Source organism: Oncorhynchus mykiss, chromosome 16, assembly GCF_013265735.2.
Source record: "Oncorhynchus mykiss isolate Arlee chromosome 16, USDA_OmykA_1.1, whole genome shotgun sequence".
In the NCBI taxonomy this organism is placed as follows: Eukaryota; Metazoa; Chordata; class Actinopteri; order Salmoniformes; family Salmonidae; genus Oncorhynchus; species Oncorhynchus mykiss.
Window position 1 is genome coordinate 20431000 of NC_048580.1, and position 27902 is coordinate 20458901.

General features: G+C 42.3%; 1 protein-coding gene across 1 annotated transcript; it reads left to right on the plus strand.

The window, feature by feature from the left end:
• The first annotated feature begins 846 nt into the window (after window positions 1–846).
• On the plus strand, window positions 847–23364 carry LOC110491576 (vesicular glutamate transporter 1). The gene is made up of 13 exons (XM_021565125.2): window positions 847–1506; window positions 13653–13905; window positions 15305–15423; window positions 15815–15929; window positions 16287–16374; window positions 16687–16773; window positions 17495–17637; window positions 18628–18777; window positions 19033–19165; window positions 19841–19951; window positions 21757–21884; window positions 22326–22395; window positions 22750–23364. Exons 1-13 carry the CDS (start codon window positions 1445–1447, stop codon window positions 23034–23036), a joined length of 1746 nt encoding a protein of 581 aa, XP_021420800.1. The 5' UTR covers window positions 847–1444; the 3' UTR covers window positions 23037–23364.
• Window positions 23365–27902: the final 4538 nt, after the last annotated feature.

The window sequence follows — 27902 nt, forward strand, 5'->3', positions numbered from 1 at the left end:
CTCCCAGAGGCATCTCCTGTTTTTTTCCACTGTTCTGTCAGAGTGATGAACAGAAAGAAAGAGGTGTGGAGGGCTAGTAATGGATCTCTCCTCTCTGACACCACCTCCATAATCTCTGTACCACCCATGCTGGCTCCTCCTCCCGCTGCAGTGCCCTACCCTACCCTCCCCTCTTTCTCTCATCTTACCCTCTCAGGACCATATCAGTTAGAAATCTGGAGAGAAGCGTCATCTTATATTAGATTACCAGTGACTAGCGACATATGAACCGGATAATTGGTAGGAGTTATACTCACCATACATTCTATATATATCTTTTTGTAATTAACTAAAGTTGGTGCTGTTGAACACATAATAAATGTGACTCTCTCTCTACCTTTAATTGATGTTTACACTGTGCATTTCCTGTGATCCTATGGTTTTTGGAAATTCTGAAATTCAAGAACTGCATTTTTTTTGTCTGCAGTACTATGGTCATAGATGAGTAGTCTACTGTAGATTACATGTCATGTCATATTCAAGCCAGTAGGTGCTAGAACACCTAGCTATTGGTGATACTTGTGGTACTGTAGAGTTATTTTATGATAAAGACGTCAGTGATGGCAGGAATTAAAAAGATTAATAAGCATCTCATCTATTCAATCAAAACAAAATAGCCTAAAATAAAAGCCAATAGTACTACTGATAATATGGCCGGATCAGAGCGCATCCATGTTTGTGGTCTTACAGTTATTGTGGCAACAAACAGAACTCAAACAGCCACGGTATGTACGTCTCCTTAAATGAGTTTACTCAAGATAGTGGTTATACGTTTACTCACGTCTAATCTCAGGCGACCACTCTGGCCCTAAATTACCTGTTCCTCCAGTAGGCTACATGTGTGTCTGTATAGACTAATCTAATGCCCGTCATTCAGTGTGGTACGAGAATAGCCAGGCTACTTAAGACGCTGGGCTTCTGGAAAGGAAGTGACAGATACTCGCTACACACAATCGGGCAGATTAGTCTTGAGGTCAGTAATCTGGTTTCAGCACCATGGATAGAGACACTCGCGGCCAAACAGCGCGCGATCATTCATTCGAGATACACATTTGGATTTGTTTGAGAAGTTATTTTTTAATTGCCAAACACTGCTAAAACAACGTATTTTCTAATCTCGATTGTGTAAAATGTAGGCATGGGAAGTTTTTGTACTTTTTTCTTGAATTTCTACTCCTTGCTCACGTTGGGTTGAATTGGGCTAAAATAATTACGAAAAGGAGGACCAGCATAGGAGGTGGACCAGCATAGGGGGTGGACCAGCGAGTTGATAAAGGGAAGCAAGGTTTAATGGTATGTGAGTGAGAGGTTAAGGGCGGAGAGAGAAGGTGATAGTGAATAGGGCTGCGCGCTCAAGCGGGAGTGCGCGCGGACAGCAAATCGGTCAGAGACTGGAGTCGCAAGGATGGAGATACGACCAGATAGGTTTAAAATCGTCGCGGGCCAGACCCTCGGAAAATTACACAAGTAAGTTAAAACAACAGCTTTATTACTTTTTCTGTGTGGTTTATTGGTGCAAATTGTGTAGCCTACTTTGTTATCGTAGCGCGTGAAATCCAGTTTAGCGCGGTCTTGATTTTTTATTACAAAATAGTCACGTGTCATCCCGCCCGGCACGCATTTAGAGTTTATACAGAGTTTAAATGTATGTATATTCAAGTAACCTAGGCCTATTAAGCGTTGTAAAAGATCAGGGATTACTTTTATCTGCACTTTTGGCTAAAAAGGAACCGGTGGGCCGGCCGGTAGAAACATTTGGCTGTAGGCTAGGGAATATCAAGATGCCCAAAGGCCTGAGCGGGGTTGGTTGACCTGACGAAACATCTGTTTGCAATGATCAATTTTGTGTTTCTGTCAATTTCATAAAACCCCCTTTTCTTTTTTTCTTTTTTTTTAACCTTTGAGACAACTCTAACTGAGTAAAATTAAAGATAGGCCTAGCCTACATTTTTATTTATGTTCAGTGATGTATTTTACGAGTAGCCAACTGTTTTTAATGTGGGTTATTTGATTATCTTTCATGTTAAATTGTTAATTTCAAAAAGGTTTATGGTTGCTCTAATAGAAAATATTTGATTTTTCATCGTGTGTAAATGTATAGCTTCTATGTCAAATGTCAGAGCAAGGACATTGCAAAGAGATACATAGTTACCTTAATTACCTCGTACCCTTGCACATAGACTCGGTACTGGTACTCCCTGTATTAGCCATGTTATTTTTACTCGTTATATTTATTCGTAAATCACTGTGTATTTAGTCCTCGTGTCACTATTTCTGTTATTATTATTGTATTTTATTATGTATCTTTAACTCTGCATTGCTGGAAAATTACCCGTAAGTAAACATTTCACTGTTCGTTTACACCTGTTGTTTACGAAGCATATGACGAATACAATTGGATTTGATTTGAAATATAGCTAACTAGATTAACTTAATTCAGGCCCTATTAATATCGATGTGGGAATGTCCTCACTTTTACCTGTTAACTTGAGACAGTTTCCGTTCCGTCCATTCTAAAGTCTATAGATAGGTCTTACCTCAAATAGTTTCCCTAAAGGCTAGATTTGAACCTGCAGTATCTTCGAGTTCACGGACGTTTTCTGTAGGCCGAACCTAAATAAAGAAGTTAGCCTCAGCTCACTTATGTGCGCAAAGCTCAGTCAGCTTGTGATGGGATGGATGGATGAAGAGACCGAATAGCCAACATTAGTTTATTCTAATATGACATGTAAATTATTTTATATAGATATACCATAATGATCTAAACATGATTATAAACTGGATGGTTTGAGCCCTGAATGCTGATTGGCTGAAAGCCATAATATATCAGACGGATATGAAAATGATTTTTTTTCTTCTAATTACGTTGGTAACCAGTTTAAAATAGCAATAAGGCACCTCAGGGGTTTGTGGTATATGGCCAATATACCATGGATAATGACTGTATCCACTCCGAGTTGCATCATGCTTAATAACACCCCTTAGCCATTGAACATACCGCTTCAAATTCATGGATTCGGCTATTTCAGCCACACCCGTTGATGGCAGGTGTATAAAATCGAGCACACAGCCATGCAATCTCCATTGACAAACATTGGAAATAGAATGGCCCGTACTGAAGAGCTCAGTGACTTTCAATGTAGCACCGTCATAGGATGCCACCTTTCCAACAAGTCAGTTAGTAAAATGTATTCCCTGCTAGAGCTGCCTCGGTCAACTGTAAGTGCTGTTGGAAAAGGCTAGGAGCAACAATGGCTCTGCCGCAAAGTGGTAGGCCACAAAAGCTCACAGAACAGGACTGTCGAGTGCTGAAGCGCGCAGTGCGTAAAAATTGTCTGTCCTCGGTTGCAACACTCACTACCGAGTTCCACACTGCCTCTTGAAACAACGTCAGCACAATAATTTCCATGGCCGAGCAGCTGCACACAAGCCTAAGATCACCATGCGCAATGCCAATAGTTGGCTGGAGTGTTGTAAAGCTCGCCCCCATTAGACTATGTAGTAGCAGAAATGCATTATCTGGAGTGAGGAATCACGCTTCCCCATCTGGCAGTCCAATGGACGAATCTGAGTTGTGCAGATGCCAGGAGAACACTACCTTCCCCAATGCAGTGCCAACTGTAAAGTTGGGTGGAGGATAAATAATGGTCTGGGGCTGTTTTTCATGGTTCAGGCTAGGCCCCTTAGTTCCAGTGAGTGGAAATCAGCAGGGGTGGGCAACTCCAGTCATCGAGGTCCTGATTGGTGTCACACATTTTTTCCATCCCTAGCAAACACAGCTGATTATTCAAATTGCATTCTAAACTGAAGATCATGATTAGGTGATTATTGGAGTCAGGTGTGTTAGCTGGGGCTGGGGCAAAACTGTGACACCAATCAAGCCCTCAAGTACTGGAATTACCTACCCCTGCACTACAGCATGCAATGACATTGTAGACGATTCTGTGCTTCCAACTTTGTGGCAACGGTTTGGGGAAGGCCCTTTCCAGTTTCAGCATGACAATGCCCCCGTGCACGAAGCGAGGTCCATGCAGAAATGGTTTGTCGAGAACGGTGTGGACGAACTTGACTGGCCTGGACAGAACCCTGACCTCAACTCCATCTAACACCTTTGGGATGAATTGGAACGCCGACTGCCCAACATCAGTGCCCGACCTTGCTAATGCTCTTGTGGCTGAATGGAAGAAAGTCTCTGCAGCAATGTTCCAACATCTAGTTTGAAATATAGTTTTAAAAAAAGTTTGAAATATCCAATAAATGTCGTTCCACTTCATGATTGTGTCCCACTTGTTGTTGATTCTTCACAAAAAAATACAGTTTTATATCTTTATGTTTGAAGCCTGAAATGTGGCAAAAGGTCGCAAAGTTCAAGGGGGCCGAATACTTTCGCAAGGCACTGTATATGCACGACCGTTCAAAAGTTTGGGGTCACTTAGAAATGTCCTTGTTTTTGAAAGAAAAGCCATCAAAATAACATCTAAATGATCAGAAATACAGTGTTGACATTGTTAATGATGTAAATGACTATTGTAGCTGGAAACAGCAGATTTTTTTAAATTGAATATCTACATAGGTGTACATTTTGTGGGTTCAAACAGGCTCAAAATGGCCAGAAACAAATAACTTTCTTCTGAAACTCGTCAGTCTATTCTTGTTCTGAGAAATGGTTGTTGGAGACTATTCCATGTGAGAAATTGCCAAGGAACTGAAGATCTCGTACAACGCTGTGTACTACTCCCTTCACAGAACAGAGCAAACTGTCTCTAACCAGAATAGAAAGAGGAGCGGGAGGCCCCGGTGCACAACTAAGCAAGAGGACAAATACATTATCGTGTCCAGTTTGAGAAACACTTCACAAGTCCTCAACTGGCAGTTTCATTAAATAGTACCCGCAAAACACCAGTCTCAACATCAACAGTGAAGTCAACTCCGGGATGCTGGCCTTACTACAAGATGAGACACTCTCTCACCTTTCTAAAAGTTCTAAAAACAAAGATACTGTTGGTTCTACGCTAAGCCTCCATTTAATGCCACCTCTTTGCGTTTGAAACTTGCAGAGAGCAAAAGAGGTGGCATTAAATGGAGGCTATAGCCTAGAATTACTGTATTTCCCATTTGAACTTTGCTTTGCTTTTAAGTCGTTGAAAGTGCAGTGTTAGGCATTTGGGTGACAAATCGGACATTGTTTATCCATTGGAATTTGGTTCAGATTTTAGTTTGAAAGCATACTGAAAACACATTGGAAATTCAACTAACTTTTGGCTGTCTTTTGAAGTGGTTGAATATACAGTCGTGGCCAAAAGATTTGAGAAGGACACAAATATACATTTTCACAAAGTGTGCTGCCTCGGTGTCTTTAGATATTTTTGTCAGATGTTACTATGGAATACTGATTTATAATTACAAGCATTTCATAAGTGTCAATGGCTTTTATTGACAATTACATGAAGTTGATGCAGAGTCAATATTTGCAGTGTTGACCCTTCTTTTTCAAGACCTCTGCAATCCGCCCTGGCATGCTGGCAATTAACTTCTGGGCCACATCCTGACTGATGGCAGCCCATTCTTGCATAATCAATGCTTAGAGTTTGTCAGAATTTGTGGGTTTTTGTTTGTCCACCTGCCCCTTGAGGATTGACCACAAGTTCTCAATGGGATTAAGGTCTGGGGGGTTTCCTGGCCATTGACCCAAAATATTGATGTTTTGTTCCCTGAGCCACTTAGTTATCACTTTTACCTTATGGCAAGGTGCTCCATCATGGTGGAAAAGGAATTGTTTGTCACCAAACTGTTCCTGGATGGTTGGGAGAAGTTGCTCTCGGAGGATGTGTTGGTACCATTCTTTATTTATGACTGTGTTCTTAGGCAAAATTGTGAGTGAGCCCACTCCCTTGGTTGAGAAGCAACCCCACACATGAATGGTCTCAGGATGCTTTACTGTTGTCATGACACAGGACTGATGGTAGCGCTCACCTTGTCTTCTCCGGACAAGCTTTTTTTCTGGATGCCTCAAACAATCGGAAAGGGGATTCATCAGAGAAAATTACTTTACCCCAGTCCTCAGCAGTGTACCTGTACCTTTTGCAGAATATCAGTCTGTCATCAATGTTTTTCCTAGAGAGAAGTGGCTTCTTTGCTGCCCTTCTTGACACCAGGCCATCCTCCAAAAGTCTTCGCCTCACTGTGCGTGCAGATGCACTCACACCTGCCTGCTGCCATTCCTGAGCAAGCTCTGTACTGGTGGTGCCCCGATCCCGCAGCTGAAACAACTTTAGGAGACAGTCCTGGCGCTTGCTGGACTTTCTTGGGCGCCCTAAAGCCTTCTTCACAACAATTGAACCACTCTCCTTGAAGTTCTGGATGATCCGATAATTGGTTGATTTAGGTGCAATCTTACTGGCAGCAATATCCTTGCCTGTGAAGCTCTTTTTGTGCAAAGCAATGATGACGGCAGGTGTATCCTTGCAGGTAACGATGGTTGACAGAGGAAGAACAATGATTCCAAGCACCACCCTCCTTTTGAAACTTTCAGTCTGTTATTCAAACTCAATCAGCATGAGAGAGTGATCTCCAGCCTTGTCCTCGTCAAAACTCACACCTGTGTTAACGAGAGAATCACTGACATGATGTCAGCTTGTCCTTTTGTGGCATGGCTGAAATGCAGTGGAAATGTTTTTGTGGGATTCAGTTCATTTGCATGGCAAATAGAGACTTTGCAATTAATTGCAATTCATCTGATCACTCTTCATAACATTCTGGAGTATATGCAAATTGCCATCATACAAACTGAGGCAGCAGATTTTGTGAAAATTAATATTTGTGTCATTCTCAAAACCTTTGCAACCTACAGTTGTGGCCAATCTCATTGATCAACGTCTCAACCAAATGTTATCCAATTATCCACTTTGAAATGACGTGGTGTGCCCAGTTGAATTGCTCTTTGCAAGTTTCAAACATAACGAGGTGGCATTAAATGGAGGCTATAGCCTAGAACTACTGTATCTTCGTTTTTTAGAACTTTATGAAGTCGGAGACATGAAGTTTCATTTAAGTTTATGCTTGGTTCATATTTTACCCCCCAATAATCATGGTTATTTTACTGTAATGACACGATAACAAATCAAATCAAATTTGATTTGTCACACGCGCCTAATACAACAGGTGGAAATGCTTACTTACAAGCCCTTAACCAACAATGCAGTTTTAAAAAACTAGTTATGAAAATATTTACTAAATAAACTAAAGTTTTTAAAAAAAGTAACACAATAAAATAACAATATACATATATAACATATACAGCTTTATACAGGGGGTACAACAAGCTGATCTCTATGTGGCTTTGTGCCCAGAGTTTGCATGCATTTTAGGTATTTTTTGTGTGCAAAAGAACAGTATACACTGAGTGTACAAAACATTAGGAACACCTTCCTAATATTGAGTTGCACCCCCTTTTGCCCCCAGAACAGCCTCAATTCGTTGGGGCATTTGACTCTACAAGGTATCGAAAGTGTTGCACAGGGATTCAAGTTGGCTGGATGTCCTTTGGTGGTGGACCATTCTTAAAACACACAGGAAACTGTTGAGTGAAAAAAAACAGCAGCGTTGCAGTTCTTGACACACTTAAACCAGTGCACCTGGCCCCTACTACCATACCCCGTTCAAAGGCACTTAATAAAAAGGCACTGTGTTCCTAATGTTTTGTCCACCCAGTCCATAGCCTATTGTGTCCAGCTGGTCAGCTAAGTACTGTCACATTGTAAAAGTAGGCCTTCATTGTAAATAAGAATTTGTTCTTAACAGACTTGCCTAGTTACATAAAGGTTAAATAAAAACTAAATACAAAAAAAGCATTTGGAATTAGCCTAGGCCTACATAAAATGAAAGTTAGATCAGCAGCTAATTTGCCTAGTGAGATGCAATGTGACCACTTGCGAGAGCTGGCTACTCTGCTCAAGAAATGTGAAAGACACATCTTTCAAAAGGGAACATAGTGTTTGTTTGGCGCGCCCACGATGCAAGAAAAGGTATGATGAATCTTCAGAAACATTGGATGGATATCGGAGGGCAAAGAGTTTGCGGTCTCTCTTTTTCTCTGGATTTTAAGATGTGTCTAAACACACAAATCCTCTCCCGAAATAACCCTCCCCCTCCAAGCTGTTGGCCCACATAAATCCCAATCACCATATACCCCTCTCTCTCTCTCTCTCTCTCTCTCTCTATCTCTCTCTTTCTCACTTCAGTTCAATTCAAAGGGCTCTATTAGCATGGGAAACATGTTTATATTGCCAAAGCAAGTGAAATGGATAATTAACAAAAGTGAAATAAACAATCAGCAATGAACAGTAGGTCTAAACAGTACACTTAAAAAAAAGTTTCAAAGAAATAGAGACATTTTGAAATGTCATATTTTGGCTATGTACAGTGTTGTAACAATGTGCAAATACTTGAAGTAGAAAAGGGAAAATAAATCAACATAAATATGGGTTGTATTTACAATCTCTCTCTCTCTCTCTCTCTCTCTCTCTCTCTCCCCCTCTCTTTCTTTCAGTAGCCTACACCTCTCCAGGTCCGCCCCTTTCGATAACTCGTCATTGTCCCTTCCAAAAGCATTTAAACTCAGGATTACTGTAGGCTATTGCCTTACGCGATAGTGTCCGGTAAACCCTCACTTCCTCAGCACGTGCGTGCGCGGAGGTGTTTCCCAGAGGTGTTGGTTTGTGGCTAGGTTAACGAGCATATGCGTATCAATATAAAGTTGTAGTTGTCATGCGTGCATTTCTGTGACATTTACTACGCCATAGCAATAGTTCTCCATATACGTATATGTTTTAGGTTGCCAGACTCATTCAATTCATTTTGATTGTACTGATGCATTTTTAATATAATGCTAAATGCATCATACAGGGATGATGTCTGTATTTAGAAAGTTGACATATCTTGAAAACTTGATTGCTGACAAACAAAACATTTTAGACTATGTCAACCATGGACTAATGAAACAAATACCAAAAGATTGTTTTTGGGTGGAATGTTCCTTTAATTAACCTGACATTGCTCTCTGCAAGTTTCAAACACAAAGAGGTGGCATTAAATGGAGGCTTTTGCCTAGAACTACAGTATCTTTGTTTTCAGAACTTTTAGAAAGGATGAGAGAGTGTCTCATCTTGTAGTAAAATAGCAACTCAAGTGCAGTGTCCCTAATTTGATATAACCAATCCATGTCATAATTCGTAATTTACAAAACATTGTATAAACAGTTGCATAATGACATTTGGTTGACATTGTCCCCAAGGCAGAGAGTATATAGTTAGATCCACCTGTTTTGTCAAGCATTGGGGTCTTAACAATATCACATTTAGCTGCTGAATGCAATTCAATTGATTAAGGCTGAGTCCCTTGCCCACATGGTGATAATACTCTGGGACATTTTCTGCAGATTAACTTGTGTCTGCGGTATAGTTTGTCTTATTAACACAACACACTGGTTGAATCAAAGTTGTTTCCACGTCATTTCAATTAAATTCCCTTGAACCAACGTGGAATAGATGTTGAATTGATGTCTGTGCCCAGTGGGAAGTAGGCAGTGTTTCTGACCATGTGATGTCATGTCATTTTCACAAAATATTATCAGTCACCAATCAGCCATCTATTGTGAATTTAGAGCAGAGTTTTCATAAACCCAATAAAAAAATGGCTGAGTGTTTCTCAAGCTAATTTTGGCCCGGTACAGTGTGTGGATTGTTGAGAGAATAAGATGTTTGGTTATTGTATTCATAGAGATGTATTTTAATTCCTACATCTATGATCGTATTGTTCAAGAGAGAGTTCCATTGCCCTCAGCTTACTTTTCACTCTGCGTCGAAAAGTTTTCCTATGCCATTTCACATTTTTCTCAACAATTGACTTAACTATTCCGTTGTGTATTCAGAAGTCTGCAACCTCATATCAAGAGGGTCTGTGTCATATTCAGGTGGTACGGTATCTTGAAAATAATTCCCATTCTAGTTGCTTCCCAGATCTAGTCCTACTCTTCATGTACATTACAACTGATTCTTCAATCATCTTAACCTGTTGATTGAACTCTGAACTGCAACGCTGAACTGTCCTCACGTCAGTGTCCTTGACAAATTAATTAAGGGATTAAGTTGGAGAGAACCTGGTATACTCATTGGGACAAACCAGTGAACAACTATTCAGAGTCATTGACCTCTATTTCATTTCCTCTCCTGTAATATGTCTCAAAAGAGTTTTGTGCAGAAAGACATCCACATTTACTACACAGGTACGTATCATTCTGTCGGTTTGTGTGATATTATTTAGCGAGTCAAAACGAGAGGGGTTAGTGAAGAGCCAAGGGTTTAAAGGGCTATACGTCTCGGGGCCAGGCGAAGGCAACCGGAAGTTGAGACATGGAGGAGAAAAGACAGAAAAGGAAATGCATTTTAAAAAATCTAAGCATCTGCTGCAAGGATATCAAGTGAGCTCTGGCCTGTCTTCTACTTCATTACTATGGGACAGTTGGCTCCTCGCACTTTTTCAGCGGTTATTTGCAAGACAGTAGTGTTGAGCACGTTTCCCCCTTGAACACATTTCATAAACACCTGACAGGTATCAAAAGGACATTGTTTCACCTGCACAGATGTGTCCTTCTGTGTGCTCTCCTGTTCAGACAGGGAGTGATTTCTCAAGACGCAGAAAGGGGGAATTGGTGTTAGAAGAGCAGTCGTGCAAGATGGGTGTGACAATGTGAGAGGAGAGGGAATTGAGGATGGGAGGCAGGGACTGAGACCAGACCCAAAAAAGATGAACGAGGGACAGGAGGAATAGAAAGAAAGAGAGGCCCACTAAGACAGAAATAGGAGGAGATATAAATAATTAATCGTCAGCGAAAGTCATTAATACTTCATCAATGTCGAAGAATGTTGGAGCCATTGCTTGTGTGAACTGCTATTGGTAAAGGCACCGTAGTGGTAGTCTGGCTGATACCAAATTCAAAAGTCCTCCTGACTGCAGAGTCTGGAAAGACTGTTTTGATGTTGTCGGCACAATGCGTCGATAATGAAGGGTGCTGTGCTTTTACTGGTTGGTTCTCCTTCGTCGTTTTCTCACTCGAACCCACACGCACAGCCATGGACAGCCCCTGAGCGCTGTCCCCTTCCATTACAACTGTTGGATTTTCAAATCCAAAACATTTGAGAGAACTAATCAATACGTCCCCTCAATTTCTGAGCGACTATTGCATTATCAAACGGCTTCCGGTCCAGACCAGCGTGTCACAGCTCTCCCTCGACGTAAGTCACGTGGGACGAGTCAGCCAGGCTACCGTAGTGGCACCCGTCTTGTGGATGTTGCTTCCTCCCATGTGTTAGCGTACACAGGTTCCGCATACCACAGCAGTTTTCGACTTGCCGCAATGCACAGTTTGTGAACTATAGTTTGATGCCAAATATGGTATAAAGTTTGCTCTCAAAGGTGTATTAGAGGACATGTCTATTTTACCCTCGCATCATTCTCAAGCCTCCACATAGGAAGCTCACCTTCTAAAATGGCCTTGCATGTTGATGGGGTGACAGACACACACCTTGTGCCCAGTGACAGTGCTGCTGTGTGACAGATCGCTATGCCATTGTGACATTGGTCTACATACTGCTTTGGTGACACTGTCAGTAGATTACCCTAGCTTGATTTATCATGGGTTTGACAGGACCTGGGTAGTCTGTCTCTGTAGATATTGCCCTGGTGGTTCTGAAATTCTGGTCAAGTTTCTGGTAGGTAAGGATATCTATCAGAGCATTGACCCAGTATGATAAATACTTTTGTCTTGATATGGACAAATGTATCAAATAATGTCTTCTGTACCGTTTTCAGAGACTATATTTGCGAGACATCCCGTCTAAGCATCACCTTCCCCTGTTTCTTGTGAAGCTTTTTACCTTAAACAGCAGTTTCCTCCTTCCACTTCATATTACGTTGTTTCTGATACGTCTGTAAAATTACAAAAGTGAGATTTTGGAGGGATGAAAAGGTCTGGGTAAAAAAAGTATAACATAGCAAATCACAGTGTGGTTCAAGGCAGTACCCTTTTTTTACCATTCCCAAGAACTATACCCAACTAGCTAAAATATATACAAAGCCAATAGTCTGATTCCTCAGACGAGAAACGGTCAACTTTGCAGTTCAAACAATGCTGGCATCACCACTGACTGATTGACAGTTTAGTGTTCTACCGCTTCCTACAGTCTGCTCTTAACCAATGGCTCTCCTTCCCCCTAATCACTTGAGCATTAAAAACGTATGACCAGAATGTAAATAAAGCAGGGGCATGTGAAACCTCAGTCTCCCCCACATCTCCCCATATTCCCTGGCCTTGCAGCAGAGGTACAGCCTCGCACTGGGGCCGGGCAGATCTCATGCTTAATGGATGATGTGCCTCGGCTGAATACATATTTGATGTTTCCCAGACTGGAGGCTGGCACAGGTCGTTAGCATGTTTGCTCAGTGAGCTGGATGAGTCGGGAGAAAGCAGGAGAGAGCGGGGTGGGGCTTGAGTTCTGCCAAAGAGACAAGTACTGTTTTCACCTTATGGTTTTGGCTCTACTCTACCACAGCCTGCCAGCCAGGCCTGTCAGACTGGCCATGTCAGCAAAAAATATATAAGAAAAAATAATAATAATCACTGCAAGCCATGGCTTGGCCAAGGTGACATTGAATAGCCCAGAGGTGGTTGACATTTTTTAAAGAGGTTTACAGGAAGGAAAGTCTCAGTCTTGGATGAGTCTTAATTTTTCCACAATGGAAATATGTTTGTGTTGTCAAGCATAGCCATTAAAATACATTAGCAATGAATACAACCTCATGGACGTTTAATGCCATGCAAAATAACTTGCATAACTAATGCATGGAAGACACACACACACACACCTACACAATCATACCTCAGACTGATGCTAACAAGGTAACTGCCTAAATAAAGGAAACACTTGAGTAAATGAGGGTACAAAGTACAATGAAAGCAGGTGCTTCCACACAGGTGTGGTTTCTGAGCAATTCCTAAGTAATTAACCATCATGCCATCTATAAAAATGCTGGGCAGCCCCAGTTGCCCATTATTTTGGCTACCGTGGCTGTGCTCACTTAGGATGACAATGCCCCCATCAACAGGGCATGAGTGGTCACTGAATGGTTTGATGAGCATGAAAACGATGGAAACCATATGCCATGGTCATCTCAATAACCAGATCTCAAGCCAGGAGCGGTGCCTGTGACACCAAATGATGGACTTTTTTTGTGGAAGAATGGTGCCGCATCCCTCCAATAGAGTTCCAGACACTTATATAATCTATGCAAAGGCATATTGAAGCTGCTCTGGCGGCTCGTGGTGCCCCAATGCCCTATTAACACACTTTGTGGAGGTGTTTCCTTTATTTTGGCAGTCACTTGTAAATGTAACATATGTCTCCAAATACTTTCAATTAATATCAACAAAATTCTCGACTGTGCAATGTCGCTGAATCATGTCTCTTTGCCATCTGTATGTTACAGCTGTCGCTGTAAGTCACAAGCCAACGGTCTCTATATATACAGTATATATATTCTCTCCTCTTTGTTCTCAGAATCCTAGAGAAGCGGCAGGAAAATGGCGAGACCATCGAGCTCACCGATGAGGGCCAGGCAGTTATCGTGGAGGAGAAGGAGATGCCCGTGGTGGACTGCACCTGCTTCGGCCTGCCACGGCGCTATATCATCGCCATCCTTTCCGGCCTGGGCTTCTGCATCTCTTTTGGCATCCGATGCAACTTGGGCGTGGCCATCGTCAGCATGGTCAACAACCAAACCATCTACAAGGGCGACAAACCAATCCTTGTGGTGAGTCCAAAAGGGTCATTTGAGGACTGGTAGTGTTCTATACTGAACAAAAAGATAAACGCAACATGCAACAATTTCAACCATTTTACTGAGTTATAGTTCATATAAGGAAATCAGTCAATTGAAACACATTTATTATGCCCTAATCTATGGATTTCACATGACTGGGAAGGGGCACAGCCATGGTTGGGCCTGGGAGGGAACAGGCCCACCCACTGGGGAGCCAGGCCCAGCCAATCAGAATGAGTTTTTCCCCATAAAAGGGCTTTATTATAGACATAAATACTCCTCAATTTCATCAGCTGTCCAGGTGGCTGGTCTCAGACGATCCCACAGGTGAAGAAGCCGGATGTGGTGGCCCTGGGCTGGCGTGGTTACACATAGTCTGCGGTTATGAGGCCTGCTGAATGTACTGACAAATTCTCTAAAACGATGTTGGAGGAGGCTTACAGTAGATAATTGAACATTCAGTTCTCCGGCAACAAGCTCTGGTGGACATTCCTGCAGTCAACATGCCAGTTGCATGCTCCCTCCAAACTTGAGATATCTGTGGCATTGTGTTGTGTGACAAAACTGCACATTTTAGAGTAGCCTTTTATTGTCCCCAGCACAAGGTGAACCTGTGTAATGATCACGCTGTTTAATCAGCTTCTTGATATGACACACTTTTCAGGTGGATGGATTATCTTGGCAAAAGATAAATGCTCACTTGCAGGGATGTAAACATATTTGTGCACAACATTTGAAAGAAATTACATTTTTATACGTATAGAACATTTCTGGGATCTTTTATTTCCGCTTATGAAACTGGGACCAACACTTCACATGTTGTGTTTATATTTTTGTTCAGTGTTCATGGAACCTTTTCCATCATTTGAGTGTTCTTTGTTGGATGAAACATTCTTCCAGAAACCAAAAATGGTTCTCCAACAGGGACAAGCCAAAGAACCCTTTATGGTTCTAGGTAGCACCTTTGTTTCCATGAGTGATATGTGTGACTTTTTGGGAGACTGAATCCTTATTGTCAGTGATGGTATTGTATGCTCTCTAAGAGTCAGAGTTGGACCAATCTGGTTGGTTTGGCTTTACCTCCTTCTCCTAAATGGATAATGATAATGACCTTATTGACCAGCAAACACAAGACGCATGCAATGTTGCGCTAGCTAAAAGAGGATTGTTACAGCTAGTGAAAACGTTCATCTATCGCAATTAAATAGTTTGATTGTCAACTTTGTCTTTTGTTGGGTTGATAAGGCTTTGATTAATGATTACCATTGAAGGTTGGTAGTAAGGGTCGCCTACTTTGGTTGAGCGATCTCACATGTATTTTTTTCCTTCCCATTTCTTTGCCTTGAACTCTCCTTTCATTTTTTTTCTCACTCTCTCCATCTCTCCATAGAAAGCTCAGTTCAACTGGGAACCAGAAACAGTTGGAATGATCCATGGGTCATTTTTCTGGGGATACATAGTAACCCAAATACCCGGGGGATTCATCTGTCAAAAATTTGCAGCCAACAGGTCAGCTGCTTATACTTATATGTGAATAATATGCTGTGAATATTTCAATAACTATTACTGTACACTCTTAGGAAAAAGGGTTCCAAAAGGGTTCTTTGGCTGTCCCCATAAGAGAACCCTTTTTGGTTTCAGGTAGAACCCTTTTTGGTTTCGGGTAGAACACTTTTGGGTTCCATGTAGAACCCTCTGTGGAAAGGGTTCTACATGGAACCCAAAAGGGTTTTACCTGGAACTAAAAGGGTTCTACCTGGAATCAATAAGGGTTCTTCAAAGGGTTCTCCTATTGGTACAGCCAAATAACCCTTTTAGGTTCTAGACAGCACCTTTTTTTTCCTAAGAGTGTAGGTACATATCTGATTCTATTCCCTCTTTTTTCTCCTCTATCACGCAGAGTCTTTGGCTTTGCCATAGTGGCTACCTCATGCCTGAATATGTTGATCCCTTCGGCAGCACGAACTCACATTGCCTGTGTTATCCTTGTCAGGATATGTCAAGGACTCGTGGAGGTGCTTGGCTACATTCCATGGCTTTCCCTAGCATACATCAGATTTCACTATGCTGACAACTGATTGTTTTCTCTATGGTGAACTGGTCACTGGCCATGTGTCCTACATGACGAGAAGGTTTTTTTTCTCGTGTAGAGTGCATTTCACCTGAAACACCCCTTTGAGAGAAAGAGTTGCACCCGGAAGTGATGTCATGGATGTTAGGAGATTTTCATATTAGAAAGAAAACATCAAAAATTATGACATGGTCAGTGGCCAGTTCACCATAGAGAAAACAATCAGTTGTCAGTAACCTTTCAGTATAACTACAAATATGAAAAGTTCCTGGTCACTTAACTGTAATTCTTTCTCTCGCAGGGTGTTTCATATCCAGCGTGCCACGGTATCTGGGCAAAATGGGCCCCACCTCTTGAAAGAAGTCGATTGGCCACGACAGCCTTTTGTGGTGAGGTCAACTCACTCTTCTGTCATCCTCTCTCCTGTCTTTGTCTGGGCACTACAAAGGGTCACAGTTGTGCTCACTACTACAATTAATATAACTTATTGTGATGACTTAATTCTCCATAATCCTATATGACTGGAACCATCTCAACATCTACTTTGACTATTTCTACCATTGTAATCATTAATAATCATGCTCGGATTGCTCAAGATAGTAGTTCTAGTTCCAAAGCAATGTTGTTTATTGATGTGCACTTCCATATGACTGATCTTTCTGTCTCACTCATGTTTGAGTGTGTCTGCCTCTGTATCTCAGGGTCCTATGCAGGAGCCGTGATAGCCATGCCACTGGCTGGAGTACTAGTCCAGTATTCAGGGTGGTCATCTGTTTTCTATGTCTATGGTTAGTAACCTCTGTCATAACTGTTCCCAACTTAAAGTGATACAGGTGTATGATATTAATTGTATCACCCTGTTGCAGGAGAACTTTGCTGCAATGCAGGACATTTTAAACTTGCAGTGTATTTAAGGTTTAAAAAGGCTTTTGTAATTTTCACTTTGAAATTTCAACTGATTTCAGATTAATTTGAACTGGCTCAGATTAAGATCCTACATGTGTAGTTCACTTTTATGTGAAGTTAAGCTTATCTTCGACTGTGGTTGTTTCCTCCAAACCGTTTTAAAAAGTTTGCTGCAGGGTTGTGGTCAATTCCATTTAAACTCCAGTCAATTCAAAATGTGGACCAAACTCCAATTTAAATTCACATTTTTCCTTATTGAAAAGCATTGAAGAGAGTTTGAATTTTAGTGTACTTCCTGAATTTAAATGGAATTGACCACAACCCTGGTTATCTATGTATTTAGCAAAGTCCTACATTTCCTGGCTAGCATTTTTGGAGAATGTAGCAATGCTAGTGGAAATGGATTGTATCGGTTAGCGGTGCAAAAGTGAACAATCCTTCAGTTCAGTTCAAGTATGCAAATGCTACAAAGGCTTATGAATTGGCTGTGAAACGTATGCACTGTAGCTCTGAACCGCAGTCTGTCCTAGTTTTAAGAAACCTAATTTTCTCTATTCTTACTCTTTTCTCTACACTCGTTCCACTCTACCTTCCACCTCCCAGGCAGCTTTGGGATCTTCTGGTATCTCTTTTGGATCCTGGTGTCGTACGAGAGCCCGGCAGCCCACCCCACCATCACAGAACAGGAGCGGAAATACATTGAGGAGGCTATTGGAATGTCAGCCGCTAACTCTACACCTGTTACGGTTAGTCTACACCAATTCCACTATCCACTATCTCGCTTCTAAGCTAAACATCACTTTGTTTCTCTTCCTCTGCAGATCCACTTTTCATGGCCCCTCGTTGCTGTGTTCTGACAATGTGATTTAGGGGATTTGAGCCTTTAAACTAACATTTATTTTTAACAGTGTCTTCATCTGAAGTGGCATGCTATGGCCAAAAGTAGTGCACTATATAGGGCATATGGTGTATTTTAGAACACACAAAGGAATCATGATAAGATGATCACGATCAACCCTGGTCTCAATGTGGTGGCTGTTACAAAAGCTGTAAAGTGATAGTTCACTCAAATTACAAAATGACATGTTGGTCTCCTTACCCCTGTAACCAATCTATGGACAAAGTATGACAGCAATCCATGCTTTGGTTTAGTTTCCCTGGCAATGTTTCCAAATGCTGGCACAAATGGCACAAATCCCATGCAAGTCATGGTATTTACAGATGTAGGATCTTAATTTGATCACTCTTTTGTTGCTGAGAATTATTTTCCTGCACAACAGGAAATGCAAGCTTGTATTCAATGTTTAAAAAGGCTTCTAAAGTTTGTAATTTCCACTTTAAAATCTCAGACTTGATTTGCCCGAACAAAATATATATCAACCCCTACAAAAAATGTACATTGATTATAGACCACATAATAATAATAATAATAATTCACATTTCCTGTTGCTGCAGGATCACTCTGCTGTAGCAAACTGGCTCAAAATTAAGATCCTACATATGTATAGTAGCATTTTTCTCACATCATTTACAACTCATCTGTAAGTGACTTTGTTGAGATACACAAAACATTTTAGATACTTTTGAATGATTTGGTCATAATACGTAAAAAATGTTAATGTCAGTATCTTGTAATCGCTATCCTGTCCAGTATCTACTCAATGTTTAATTTGTATTTTACCATGCACTATTGCCTGCCTCCTTACTGTAAATTGAATGTTTTCTGGTCCTTCTAGAAATGGAACACGCCTTGGAGAGCCTTTTTCACTTCGATGCCAGTCTACGCCATCATCGTGGCCAATTTCTGTAGAAGCTGGACCTTCTACTTGCTCCTCATCAGCCAACCTGCATACTTTGAAGAAGTGTTTGGGTTTGAGATCAGCAAGGTGACTAAGACAAGGAATATCCATGTACATCTGGCCTAGAGCTAGTACTGTGCTGGTGCAGGTTTATGTGGCCCTATGTGAACCCAGGGTTGTGTGATCCCGGGGTGCACAAATGGCCTTTTTAGCTTTTCTTATGAGGACTACTAACAAGTACTGTTATGCTCCTCCAAGACTGGTTTTATTTGTTGTACAGTACTAAAAAATATCCTCCACCCTCTGGCCACCTCCTATCCACCCCTCCACCTCTCATCCCAGGTGGGCTTGGTGTCGGCTCTCCCCCATCTGGTGATGACCATCATCGTGCCGATCGGTGGCCAGCTGGCTGACTACCTGCGCACAAACAAAATCATGAGCACCACCAACGTCCGGAAGATGATGAACTGCGGAGGTAAGAGAGGAGGGTGAAAAGAGAAGGTGGAAAAGAGGAGGAAGGAGGAAGGAAAAAGCAGAAGCAGGCGACAGGGCAAGACATGTCTTTGATTTCGTGATTAGCTATCAAGTGTTGCTTTTTAAGAACTGTGAAAGATTGTTGGTTTGTTCGTATCAGCTGTTCGTTGACAGCTCGTGCCAGTTTTGTCATATATAACCAAAGACTACTTTTACATGAACAAAACAACTCAGCTAGAAGGAAAAATATAAGGTAAAAAAAGTTACACCTAAAAAATGTAAGAGAGATATTTACTTGGAAAATACAACACCTCGTTTTGTGGTAACCATGGTGTCCGGTCGGTGCGTGAGAAAACGATCACGGCACAAGGCAAATTATGACTTACAGTAACGCAGCATTGCTTGCCACAGTAAACTATTTTTGAACTGCAGAGAATACAGGAGTGAGGGGAATGAGAAGCTTATACATATCTATATCACTGTGGGAAGCTGAACCACATAGAGCCACATTTCGGGCAGACTGCACTTTTAACTAGAAGAATATCCTCTATCAAGTTTCACCACTGTCTTTGTGTGCTGTTTTATCCCCGTTCATTTACCCGAGTATTGAAATAATGCTACCTTGATTCTTGACTTCCTCCATATTTGTTTATGTGTCTTAACTTTCTCGTGATAGGTTTCGGAATGGAAGCCACCCTGCTGCTAGTGGTCGGGTTTTCTCATACGAAAGTTGTGGCTATCACCTTTTTGGTTCTGGCTGTGGGCTTCAGTGGGTTCGCTATTTCAGGTGAGACTTTGGTTGTTATCTTTACATATCTCTCATATACACTACATGGCCAAAAGTATATGGACACCTGCTTGTCAAACATCTTCTTACAAAATCAATAGGCATTAGTATGGAGTTGGTCCCCCCTTTGCTGCTAAAACAGCCTCCACTCTTCTGGAAAGGCTTCCACTAGATGTCGGAACATTGCTGCGGGGACTTCCATTCAGCCACAAGAGCATTAGTGATGTTGGGTGATTCGGCCTGGCTCGGCGTTCCAATTCATCCCATAGGTGTTCGATGGGGTTGAGGTCAGGGCTCTGTGCAGGCCAGTCAAGTTCTTCCACAACAATCTCGACAAACCATTTCTGTATGGACCTCGCTTTGTGCACAGGGGCAAGGGCCTTCCCGAAATTCTTGTCACAAAGTTGGAAGCACAGAATTGTCTACAATGTTATTGTACGCTGTAGTGTTAAGATTTCCCTTTACTAGGCTCTGTCGCAGCCGGCCGCGACCGGGAGACCCATGGGGCGGCGCACAATTTGCCCAGCGTTGTCCGGGTTAGGGGAGGGTTTGGTCGGCAGGGAAGTCCTTGTCCCATCGCGCACTAGCAACTCCTGTGGTGGGCCGGGCGCAGTGCAAGCTGACACGGTCCCCAGATGTATGGTGTTTCCTCCGACACATTGGTGTGGCTAGCTTCCGGGTTAAGTGGACATTGTATCAAGAAACAGTGCGGCTTGGTTGGGTTGTGTTTCGGACGACGCACAGCTCTTGACCTTCGCCTCTCCCGAGTCCGTATGGGAGTTGCAGCGATGAGACAAGACTGTAACTACCAATTGGATAACACAAAATTGGGGAGAAGAAGGCACAGTTGGCACTATGCATTGGGGCAGGTAGCGTTTTCCTGGCATCCGCCAAACCCAGATTTGTCCGTCGGACTGCCGATGGTGATGGCGGCGAGCTTGGCGGTGAGCTTTACACCACTCCAGCCGACGCTTGGCATTGCACATGGTGATCTTAGGCTTGTGTGCGGCTACTCGGACATGGAAACCAATTTCATAAAGCTCCTAAAGAACAGTTATTGTGCTGACATTGCTTCCAAAGGCAGTTTGGAACTCGGTAGAGTGTTGCAACCGAGGAAAGACGATTTTTACACGTTACGTGCTTCTGCACTCGGCAGTTCCGTTCTGTGAGCTTGTGTGGCCTACCACTTTGCGGCTGAGCCGTTGTTGCTCCTAGACATATCCACTTCACAATAACAGCACTTACAGTTGACCGTGGCAGCTCTAGCAGGGCAGAAATGTGACAGACTGACTTGTTGGAAAGGTGGCATCCTATGAAGGCGCCACATTGAAAGTCACTGAGCTCTTCAGTACGGGCCATTCTACTGCCAACGTTTGCCTATGGAAATGTCATGGCTGTGTGCTCGATTTTGTATACCTGTCAGCAACGGGAGTGGCTGAAATAGTCGAATCCACTAATTTGAAGAGGTGTCCACATAGTTCTCTTACCTCTCGGTCTTCTGTTATTCTCTCCTCAAGACAGGTTTTGGCAGGTTTATCACACAACAGATCAGAGAGTTCACTCCACCTCCTCACAGAAAAGGATAAGCTCCGTCAGCAGAACAGCTAACCTTGAATTGTCCATAGAGAATTGCATAATCTCTCAAGCTCAGTTATTTAGGGGATTGTCTTTGCTATCTGACATACTGTAGAGTTTGGCTACTATTATATCATACTTCTTGAAAGTTGATGGTCTGTGTCGGTACGACAACAACAACAGTGACAACAACAATTTATTGGTGACCTTTCTCTCTGTTTCTCCATTAGGCTTCAATGTGAACCACCTGGACATTGCTCCCCGCTATGCCAGTATCCTCATGGGCATCTCCAACGGGGTGGGCACTCTGTCTGGCATGGTGTGCCCGCTCATTGTTGGTGCCATGACCAAACATAAGGTACGAAATGACCCTGCTTCTACACCACACCATACAGCACACTGCCTACTGCACACCCACCATCACACATCATATACATCATTATCTATGGAGGGATAATAGATACACATTCTTACTCAATATTCATCCCTCTTTTATCACTTGTTTTAGTTTATTTCTCTCACTCCCGTTCATTCTCTTTTTATTTTCTCTCTCTCTCCCTCACACACACACACACACACACACACACACACACACACACACACACACACACACACACACACACACACACACACACACACACACACACACACACACACACACACACACACACACACACACACACACACTCTCTCTCACTCTTTATCCCGCCGTCTATCAATCACATTAGGTATTTCACTGTACTTCTGCACGTGACAATAAAACTCCTCTTTATCTTTCTCCCTCCCTCTCCCGCCTTAGACGCGGGAAGAGTGGCAGTATGTGTTTCTCATTGCTGCACTCGTTCATTACGGGGGTGTTATATTCTACGGTATGTATTCTGTCTGTTTTCTCCCCCCCCCCTGTCGTCGCACGTCATAATGAAGCTGTATAGTGATGCAACACTTGTTTGAATTGACCCTGAAGTAAATGAATGTGTTTCAATTGTGTATTGTATTGATATTCGCTCTTACACAATTGTATTCCATATTGTCCTAATATTAACATTTAATGAAGTTTGGTTCCATTTTTTTTATTTCTTATATTCATTTGTATTCATTTATTTGTATTGAACCTTTATTTAACTAGGCATGCAACCCTTTAGAGTTGAACTGCATAATCTAGATCCAAGTCAAAGTAAGTATAGTTTTGGGAAGAATGATTTCATTTATCTTTTGTATTCTAGGACTTTTTGCCTCCGGAGAAAAGCAGTGGTGGGCAGAGCCCGAGCAACTTAGCGATGAGAAGTGTGGAATTCTGGATGAGGATGAGCTGGCCAATGAGACAGAGGAGTTGTACCGTACTAGCGGAGAAGGAGGCTACGGAGCAACGATCCAAGCTCAGGATCCCAACGGAGGAGGAGGAGGCGCAGGAACCTGGGTCTCGGACTGGGATAAGACTGAGGAGTTAGTACAACCACCAGGAACCAATAGCTACCTATACGGAGGAGAGGAAGACAAGGAGCTAACATAGAGGGACTTACAGGTAGGAGTTACAGAGTGGGGTAGCAGACAGAAAGAGTAGATGGTTTCCTTTTGGCACAGGAACTTGGAAAGAGGTGGGGTGGGTGGTTGGGATGAGGGTGAGGAGCGGAAGAAGGGGAGGACCAAAGTATTATTTACGGAGAACTGAAACAGATTGTACAACAGCGGAAAGAGGATGAGCCATGTACTAAGTCTGTACAGTGCATTCGGAAAGTATTCAGACCCCGTGACTTTTTAACATTTTGTTACGTTACAGCCTTATTTTAAAATGGATGAAATAGTTTTTCCCCCTCATTAATCTACACACAATAACCCATGATGACAAAGCAAAAACAGTTTTTTGGACATTTTTGGAAATGTATTTCAAATAAAAAAACGTATATAAGTATTCAGACCCTTTACTCAGTACTTTGTTGAAGCACTATTGGCAACGATTACAGCCTTGAGTCATCTTGGGTATGACACTACAAGCTTGGCACACCTGTATTTGGGGAGTTTATCCCATTCCTCTCTGCAGATCCTCTCAAGCTCTGTCAGGTTAGATGTCGCTGCACAGCTATTTTCAGGTCTCTCCAGAGATGTTTGAAACGGGTTCAGGTCCAGGCTCTGGCTGGGCCACTCAAGGACATTCAGAGACTTGTCCCAAAGTCACTCCTGCATTGTCTTGGCTCTGTGCTTAGGGTCTTTGTCCTGTTGGAAGGTTTGCCTTCGCCCCCCCCCCCCCCCCCCCCCCCAGTCTGTGGTCCTGAGCGCTCCGGAGCAGGTTTTCATCAAGGATCTCGCTGTACTTTGCTCCGTTCATCTTTCCCTCCCAGTCCCTGCCTCTGAAAAACATCCCCACAGCATGATGCTGCCACCACCACCATGCTTCACCGTAGGGATGGTGCCAGGTTTCCTCCAGACATGACGCTTGGCATTCAGGCCAAAGAGTTCAATCTTGGTCTCATCAGACCAGAGAATCTTGTTTCTCATGGTCTGAAAGTCCTTTAGGTGCCCTTTGGCAAACTCCAAGAGGGCTGTCATGTGCCTTTTACTGAGGAGTGGCTTCCGTCTGGCCTGATTGGTGGAGTGCTGCAGAGATGGTTGTTCTTCTGGAAGGTTCTCCCATCTCCACAGAGGTACTCTGGAGCGCTGTCAGAGTGACCATCAGGTTCTTGGTCACCTCCCTGACCAAGGCCCATGTCCCCTGCTTGCTCAGTTTGGCCAGGCAGCCAGCTCTAGGAAGAGTCTTGGTGGTTCAAATCTTATTCCATTTAAGAATGATGGAGGCCACTGTGTTCTTGGGCACCTTCAAAGCTGCAGAAATGTTTTGGTACCCTTACCCAGATCTGTTCCTCGACACAATCCTTTCTCGGAGCTCGATGGATAATTCCTTCCTGCCTCATGGTTTTTGCTTTGACATGCACTGTCAACTGTGGGACCTTATATAGACAGGTGTGTGCCTTTCCAAATGATTTCCTATCTATTTAATTTATCACAGGTGGACTCCAGTCAAGTTGTAGAAACGGCTCAAGGATGATCAATGGAAACAGGATGCACCTGAGCTCAATTTCAAGTCTCATAGCAAAGGGTCTGAATACTTCTGCAAATAGTTTTTGTTTTTTTATAAACTTTCTAAAATCTCTAAAAACCTGCTTCGTCATTATGGGGTATTGTGCGTAGATTGATTAGGATTTTGTTTATTTAATCCATTTTAGAATGAGGCTGCAACGTAGCTAAATGTGTAAAAAGGGAAGGTGTCTGAATACTTTCTGAATGCACTCTATGTGAGTGTGTTTTGTGTTTGTGCCCCGTATGTGTGACAGGCTCTCTAAGAGTATTTTAGGGCACCAAAGCTTCTATGTCGATAGTGGTATTACACCTCTTATTGAAGAGTTTTTTTTGGGGGGCCTAGTTTGGTTACTTTCATCAACAGTGTGTTTATTATAACCCACCATGTGGGTTGTCAGTCTGGTTTTATTTCATAATGAGTATGAGCCTGATTTTTGTGACAGTTTTTGTTACACTATCAGTAGATGTAGCTACAACTGATGGCCATGTATGTCGTCACTATCTGGCGGCTAACGTCCTTGAAAGCTAAATTAATCAATTCATGATAATGTTCACTTTTAAGAAAAAATATATTACTTGTGCCAATAAAGCACAGGATTCTGTGCTGTAACATTGGTTTGCTTAATCTGGTGAAAGGCAGTTTTAAAATTCAAAGTTATTGACTTGCATACTGGTCACAATGAAGTATCTTTAGTCCGTTCAGTGTTGCTTCCACAGTGTCACTTCGATAAGCACACTTTTACAGTCTATCATGTCAACGAAGTGTATATATATATTAGGCCTAACCTGTCTGCCTGGTTGAAAATGATTGTCAATTGAGATGGGAAGAGAAGGATGAGAAGAATAGTTGCTTCAAAGACCAACACAGCATCTCCATCCAATCCAAGCTCTACAAAATACAGTGAAGAAGTACAGTATATGGTACATATTTCACATATATTTGTTGGACTCTTCAGGACTTTTCGGATCTGTTTTACGTCATATATGGCTGTATATATGGAACGTGTTTTGGCAAAGGAACATTCACAATCGCGTAAAACGCAAAAAAGTCTGCATTCCATATATACTGTATTCTCCACCTCCAATAGTCTGGAAGTTATTGTACTGTAGCATTGTATCGGTTTCCACTTTGTCTGGACGGTCACGCTTGATATAGTGCAGTGTCAGTGCGCTCTCACTGAAGAAGCTGTTTGCTTGCACCAAGGAGCCTAAAACCCACGCACGCCAGCCTGTGCCCGCCATCGCGAAGCAATAACACACCGAGGGAGAGAGACCACGGTGTCGTGATCCCAACGAGCACCCACCACGACCCTATCAATCACTCATTCGAACCAATCAAATAGTGACTGCTTTGAAGGGCAAAATGGTGCATGAAGCTATGTACCAGTCGATTGCTGACAGTGCATGTCAACCATGGGATTGATGGAGCCCCAGGCTCCCTCTCCTGCAGGGCCGTGTTCATTAGGCACCAAACGGGGAAAAAACCCAGATTGAAACAGGGAGTAACTACCTGGACTTATCCTACAAGAAATGCTCATTCTTGCGCCCTAATGAACACGACCCTGGTGTTCATACAGAGCAGAGAAGGGGAACTGAGATCTCTCTCCTATGGAGGAATATCTCTCTCTTCAATTCCTTCCTTTATATTGTAGCCTGCACTGGATTTTTACTACTTAGAAACATCTGTAGGCTAGTGATTTTTACGCACTTAGTCGAAAAGCAATAAATAATGTTTTATGTATGTCACTGTACAGAAATAATAATTGTACTGGTAAGCGTTGTGAGTTGTTTAGTGAGCCAAATATAAAACCCATGTTTTCATTGGTAGAGCAGAGAGGTGTGTCACTAGGATCAAACACATACTGTATGTCAAAACCTTGAAGGTATTTGAGGTGCCCTTGATTTAAACAAGCAAACTAACTCAAGAGCAGCTCAAGTATTTAACAGTTTTTTATTTGTATTTGACCCAGGTCCGATGCTTTGACTGGAGAATTTGCTTCAGTCCATATGGAGATACTGTAAACAATCAAAAATAAAAAATCACATTCCAGGAAAATAGGAATAATAACTGTTAGGGATTTTCCTGTTGTCTTTTTGAATGTTTGTTTATTTTCTTTTTGTTTGGTTCTTTCCTGTAAAATGTACAATTGTATATGTTCAAAAACATATTAATGTGAAAAAATATGGTGAAAAAAAAGCTAGAGTACAATGTTATTATTACTATATTATTCATATTATTATTATTACTACTACTATCAACATTATTACAAATGATTATTTTTTAACATTACATTATATTTTCTCTGTGAGCCTGTTCAGGTTTGTATGTGAATGTGAATCGTGAAATGACCTTTAAACAAATGCTTAATGAACAAACTGTATATTACACAAAGCCTCTGCTTCCCACTCTGTCAGCCCACAACTTTCCCTTCTTCACCCCCTGCTTTCCTCTCCCTCTGGTTTGGCTGCTAACGGGCAAAGAACCCTTCTCTCCAGATGCGAGGTGTCGTATTACTAATACGCTCCACCTATTTATTCTCCATCTATTGATCGCTGGGCTAGAGATAATGTCAGGGAGAAATAAAGATTTTGATGGGATCTGAAAGAGGCCGTTGCCATTGTCCAGGGAGCGAGTGTACACTTTTAGAAAAAAAGGTGTTATCTAGAACCTAAAAGGTTTATTCGCCTGTCCCTATAGGATAACCCTTTAAATAACTCTATTGGTTCCATGTAGAACCCTTTTGGTTCCAGGTAGAACCCTTTTGAGTTCCATGTAGAACCCTTTCCAAAAAAGGTTTACATGGAACCAAAAAGGGTTCTCCTATGGGGACAGCCGAAGAACCCTTTTGGATACCTTTTTTCCAAGATTGTAGGGTCTATGTCGTCATGTCAGAAAATAGTTTTCGACACTGGTCATATGGGACAGGACTCTCTCTCTCCCTGTTTGTTTCTCTCTCTCTCTTTCTCCCTTCCTCTCTTGTCGTTGTCTAACATCAGGGAGAGATAATCTCTTTGCCCGACAGAGAGAGAAAAGGAGGGGGGAAGGGAGAGCCATTGGTAAGTGATATCAGACAACGGTACTTTAATACGACACCTGAATTCTAACTGCACTCTGTATTCTCTTGGCATTTCTCTGTTAGGGGTTGAGGGGAGAGAGACTGGGAGTGAGGCAGGAGGGAGGAAAGAGAAGCTGTCAGGTTAGCTGAGGTCTCTCTCTGACACGCAGCGCCGGGCTGAGGAGCTTCCTGGAGGGAACAGTGGGTTTGGCAAATTAAAGTCAAGATGGATGAGTGTGGTGCAGGAG

Excerpts from the sequence above, each read along its gene's own strand:
- LOC110491576 (XM_021565125.2), top strand. The coding sequence starts at position 1,445 with ATGGAGATACGACCAGATAGGTTTAAAATCGTCGCGGGCCAGACCCTC. Across the intron at positions 16,774-17,494 it reads ATCTGTTTTCTATGTCTATG|GCAGCTTTGGGATCTTCTGG; the intron begins GTTAGTAACCTC and ends TCCACCTCCCAG. Across the intron at positions 18,778-19,032 it reads TTGGGTTTGAGATCAGCAAG|GTGGGCTTGGTGTCGGCTCT; the intron begins GTGACTAAGACA and ends CTCTCATCCCAG.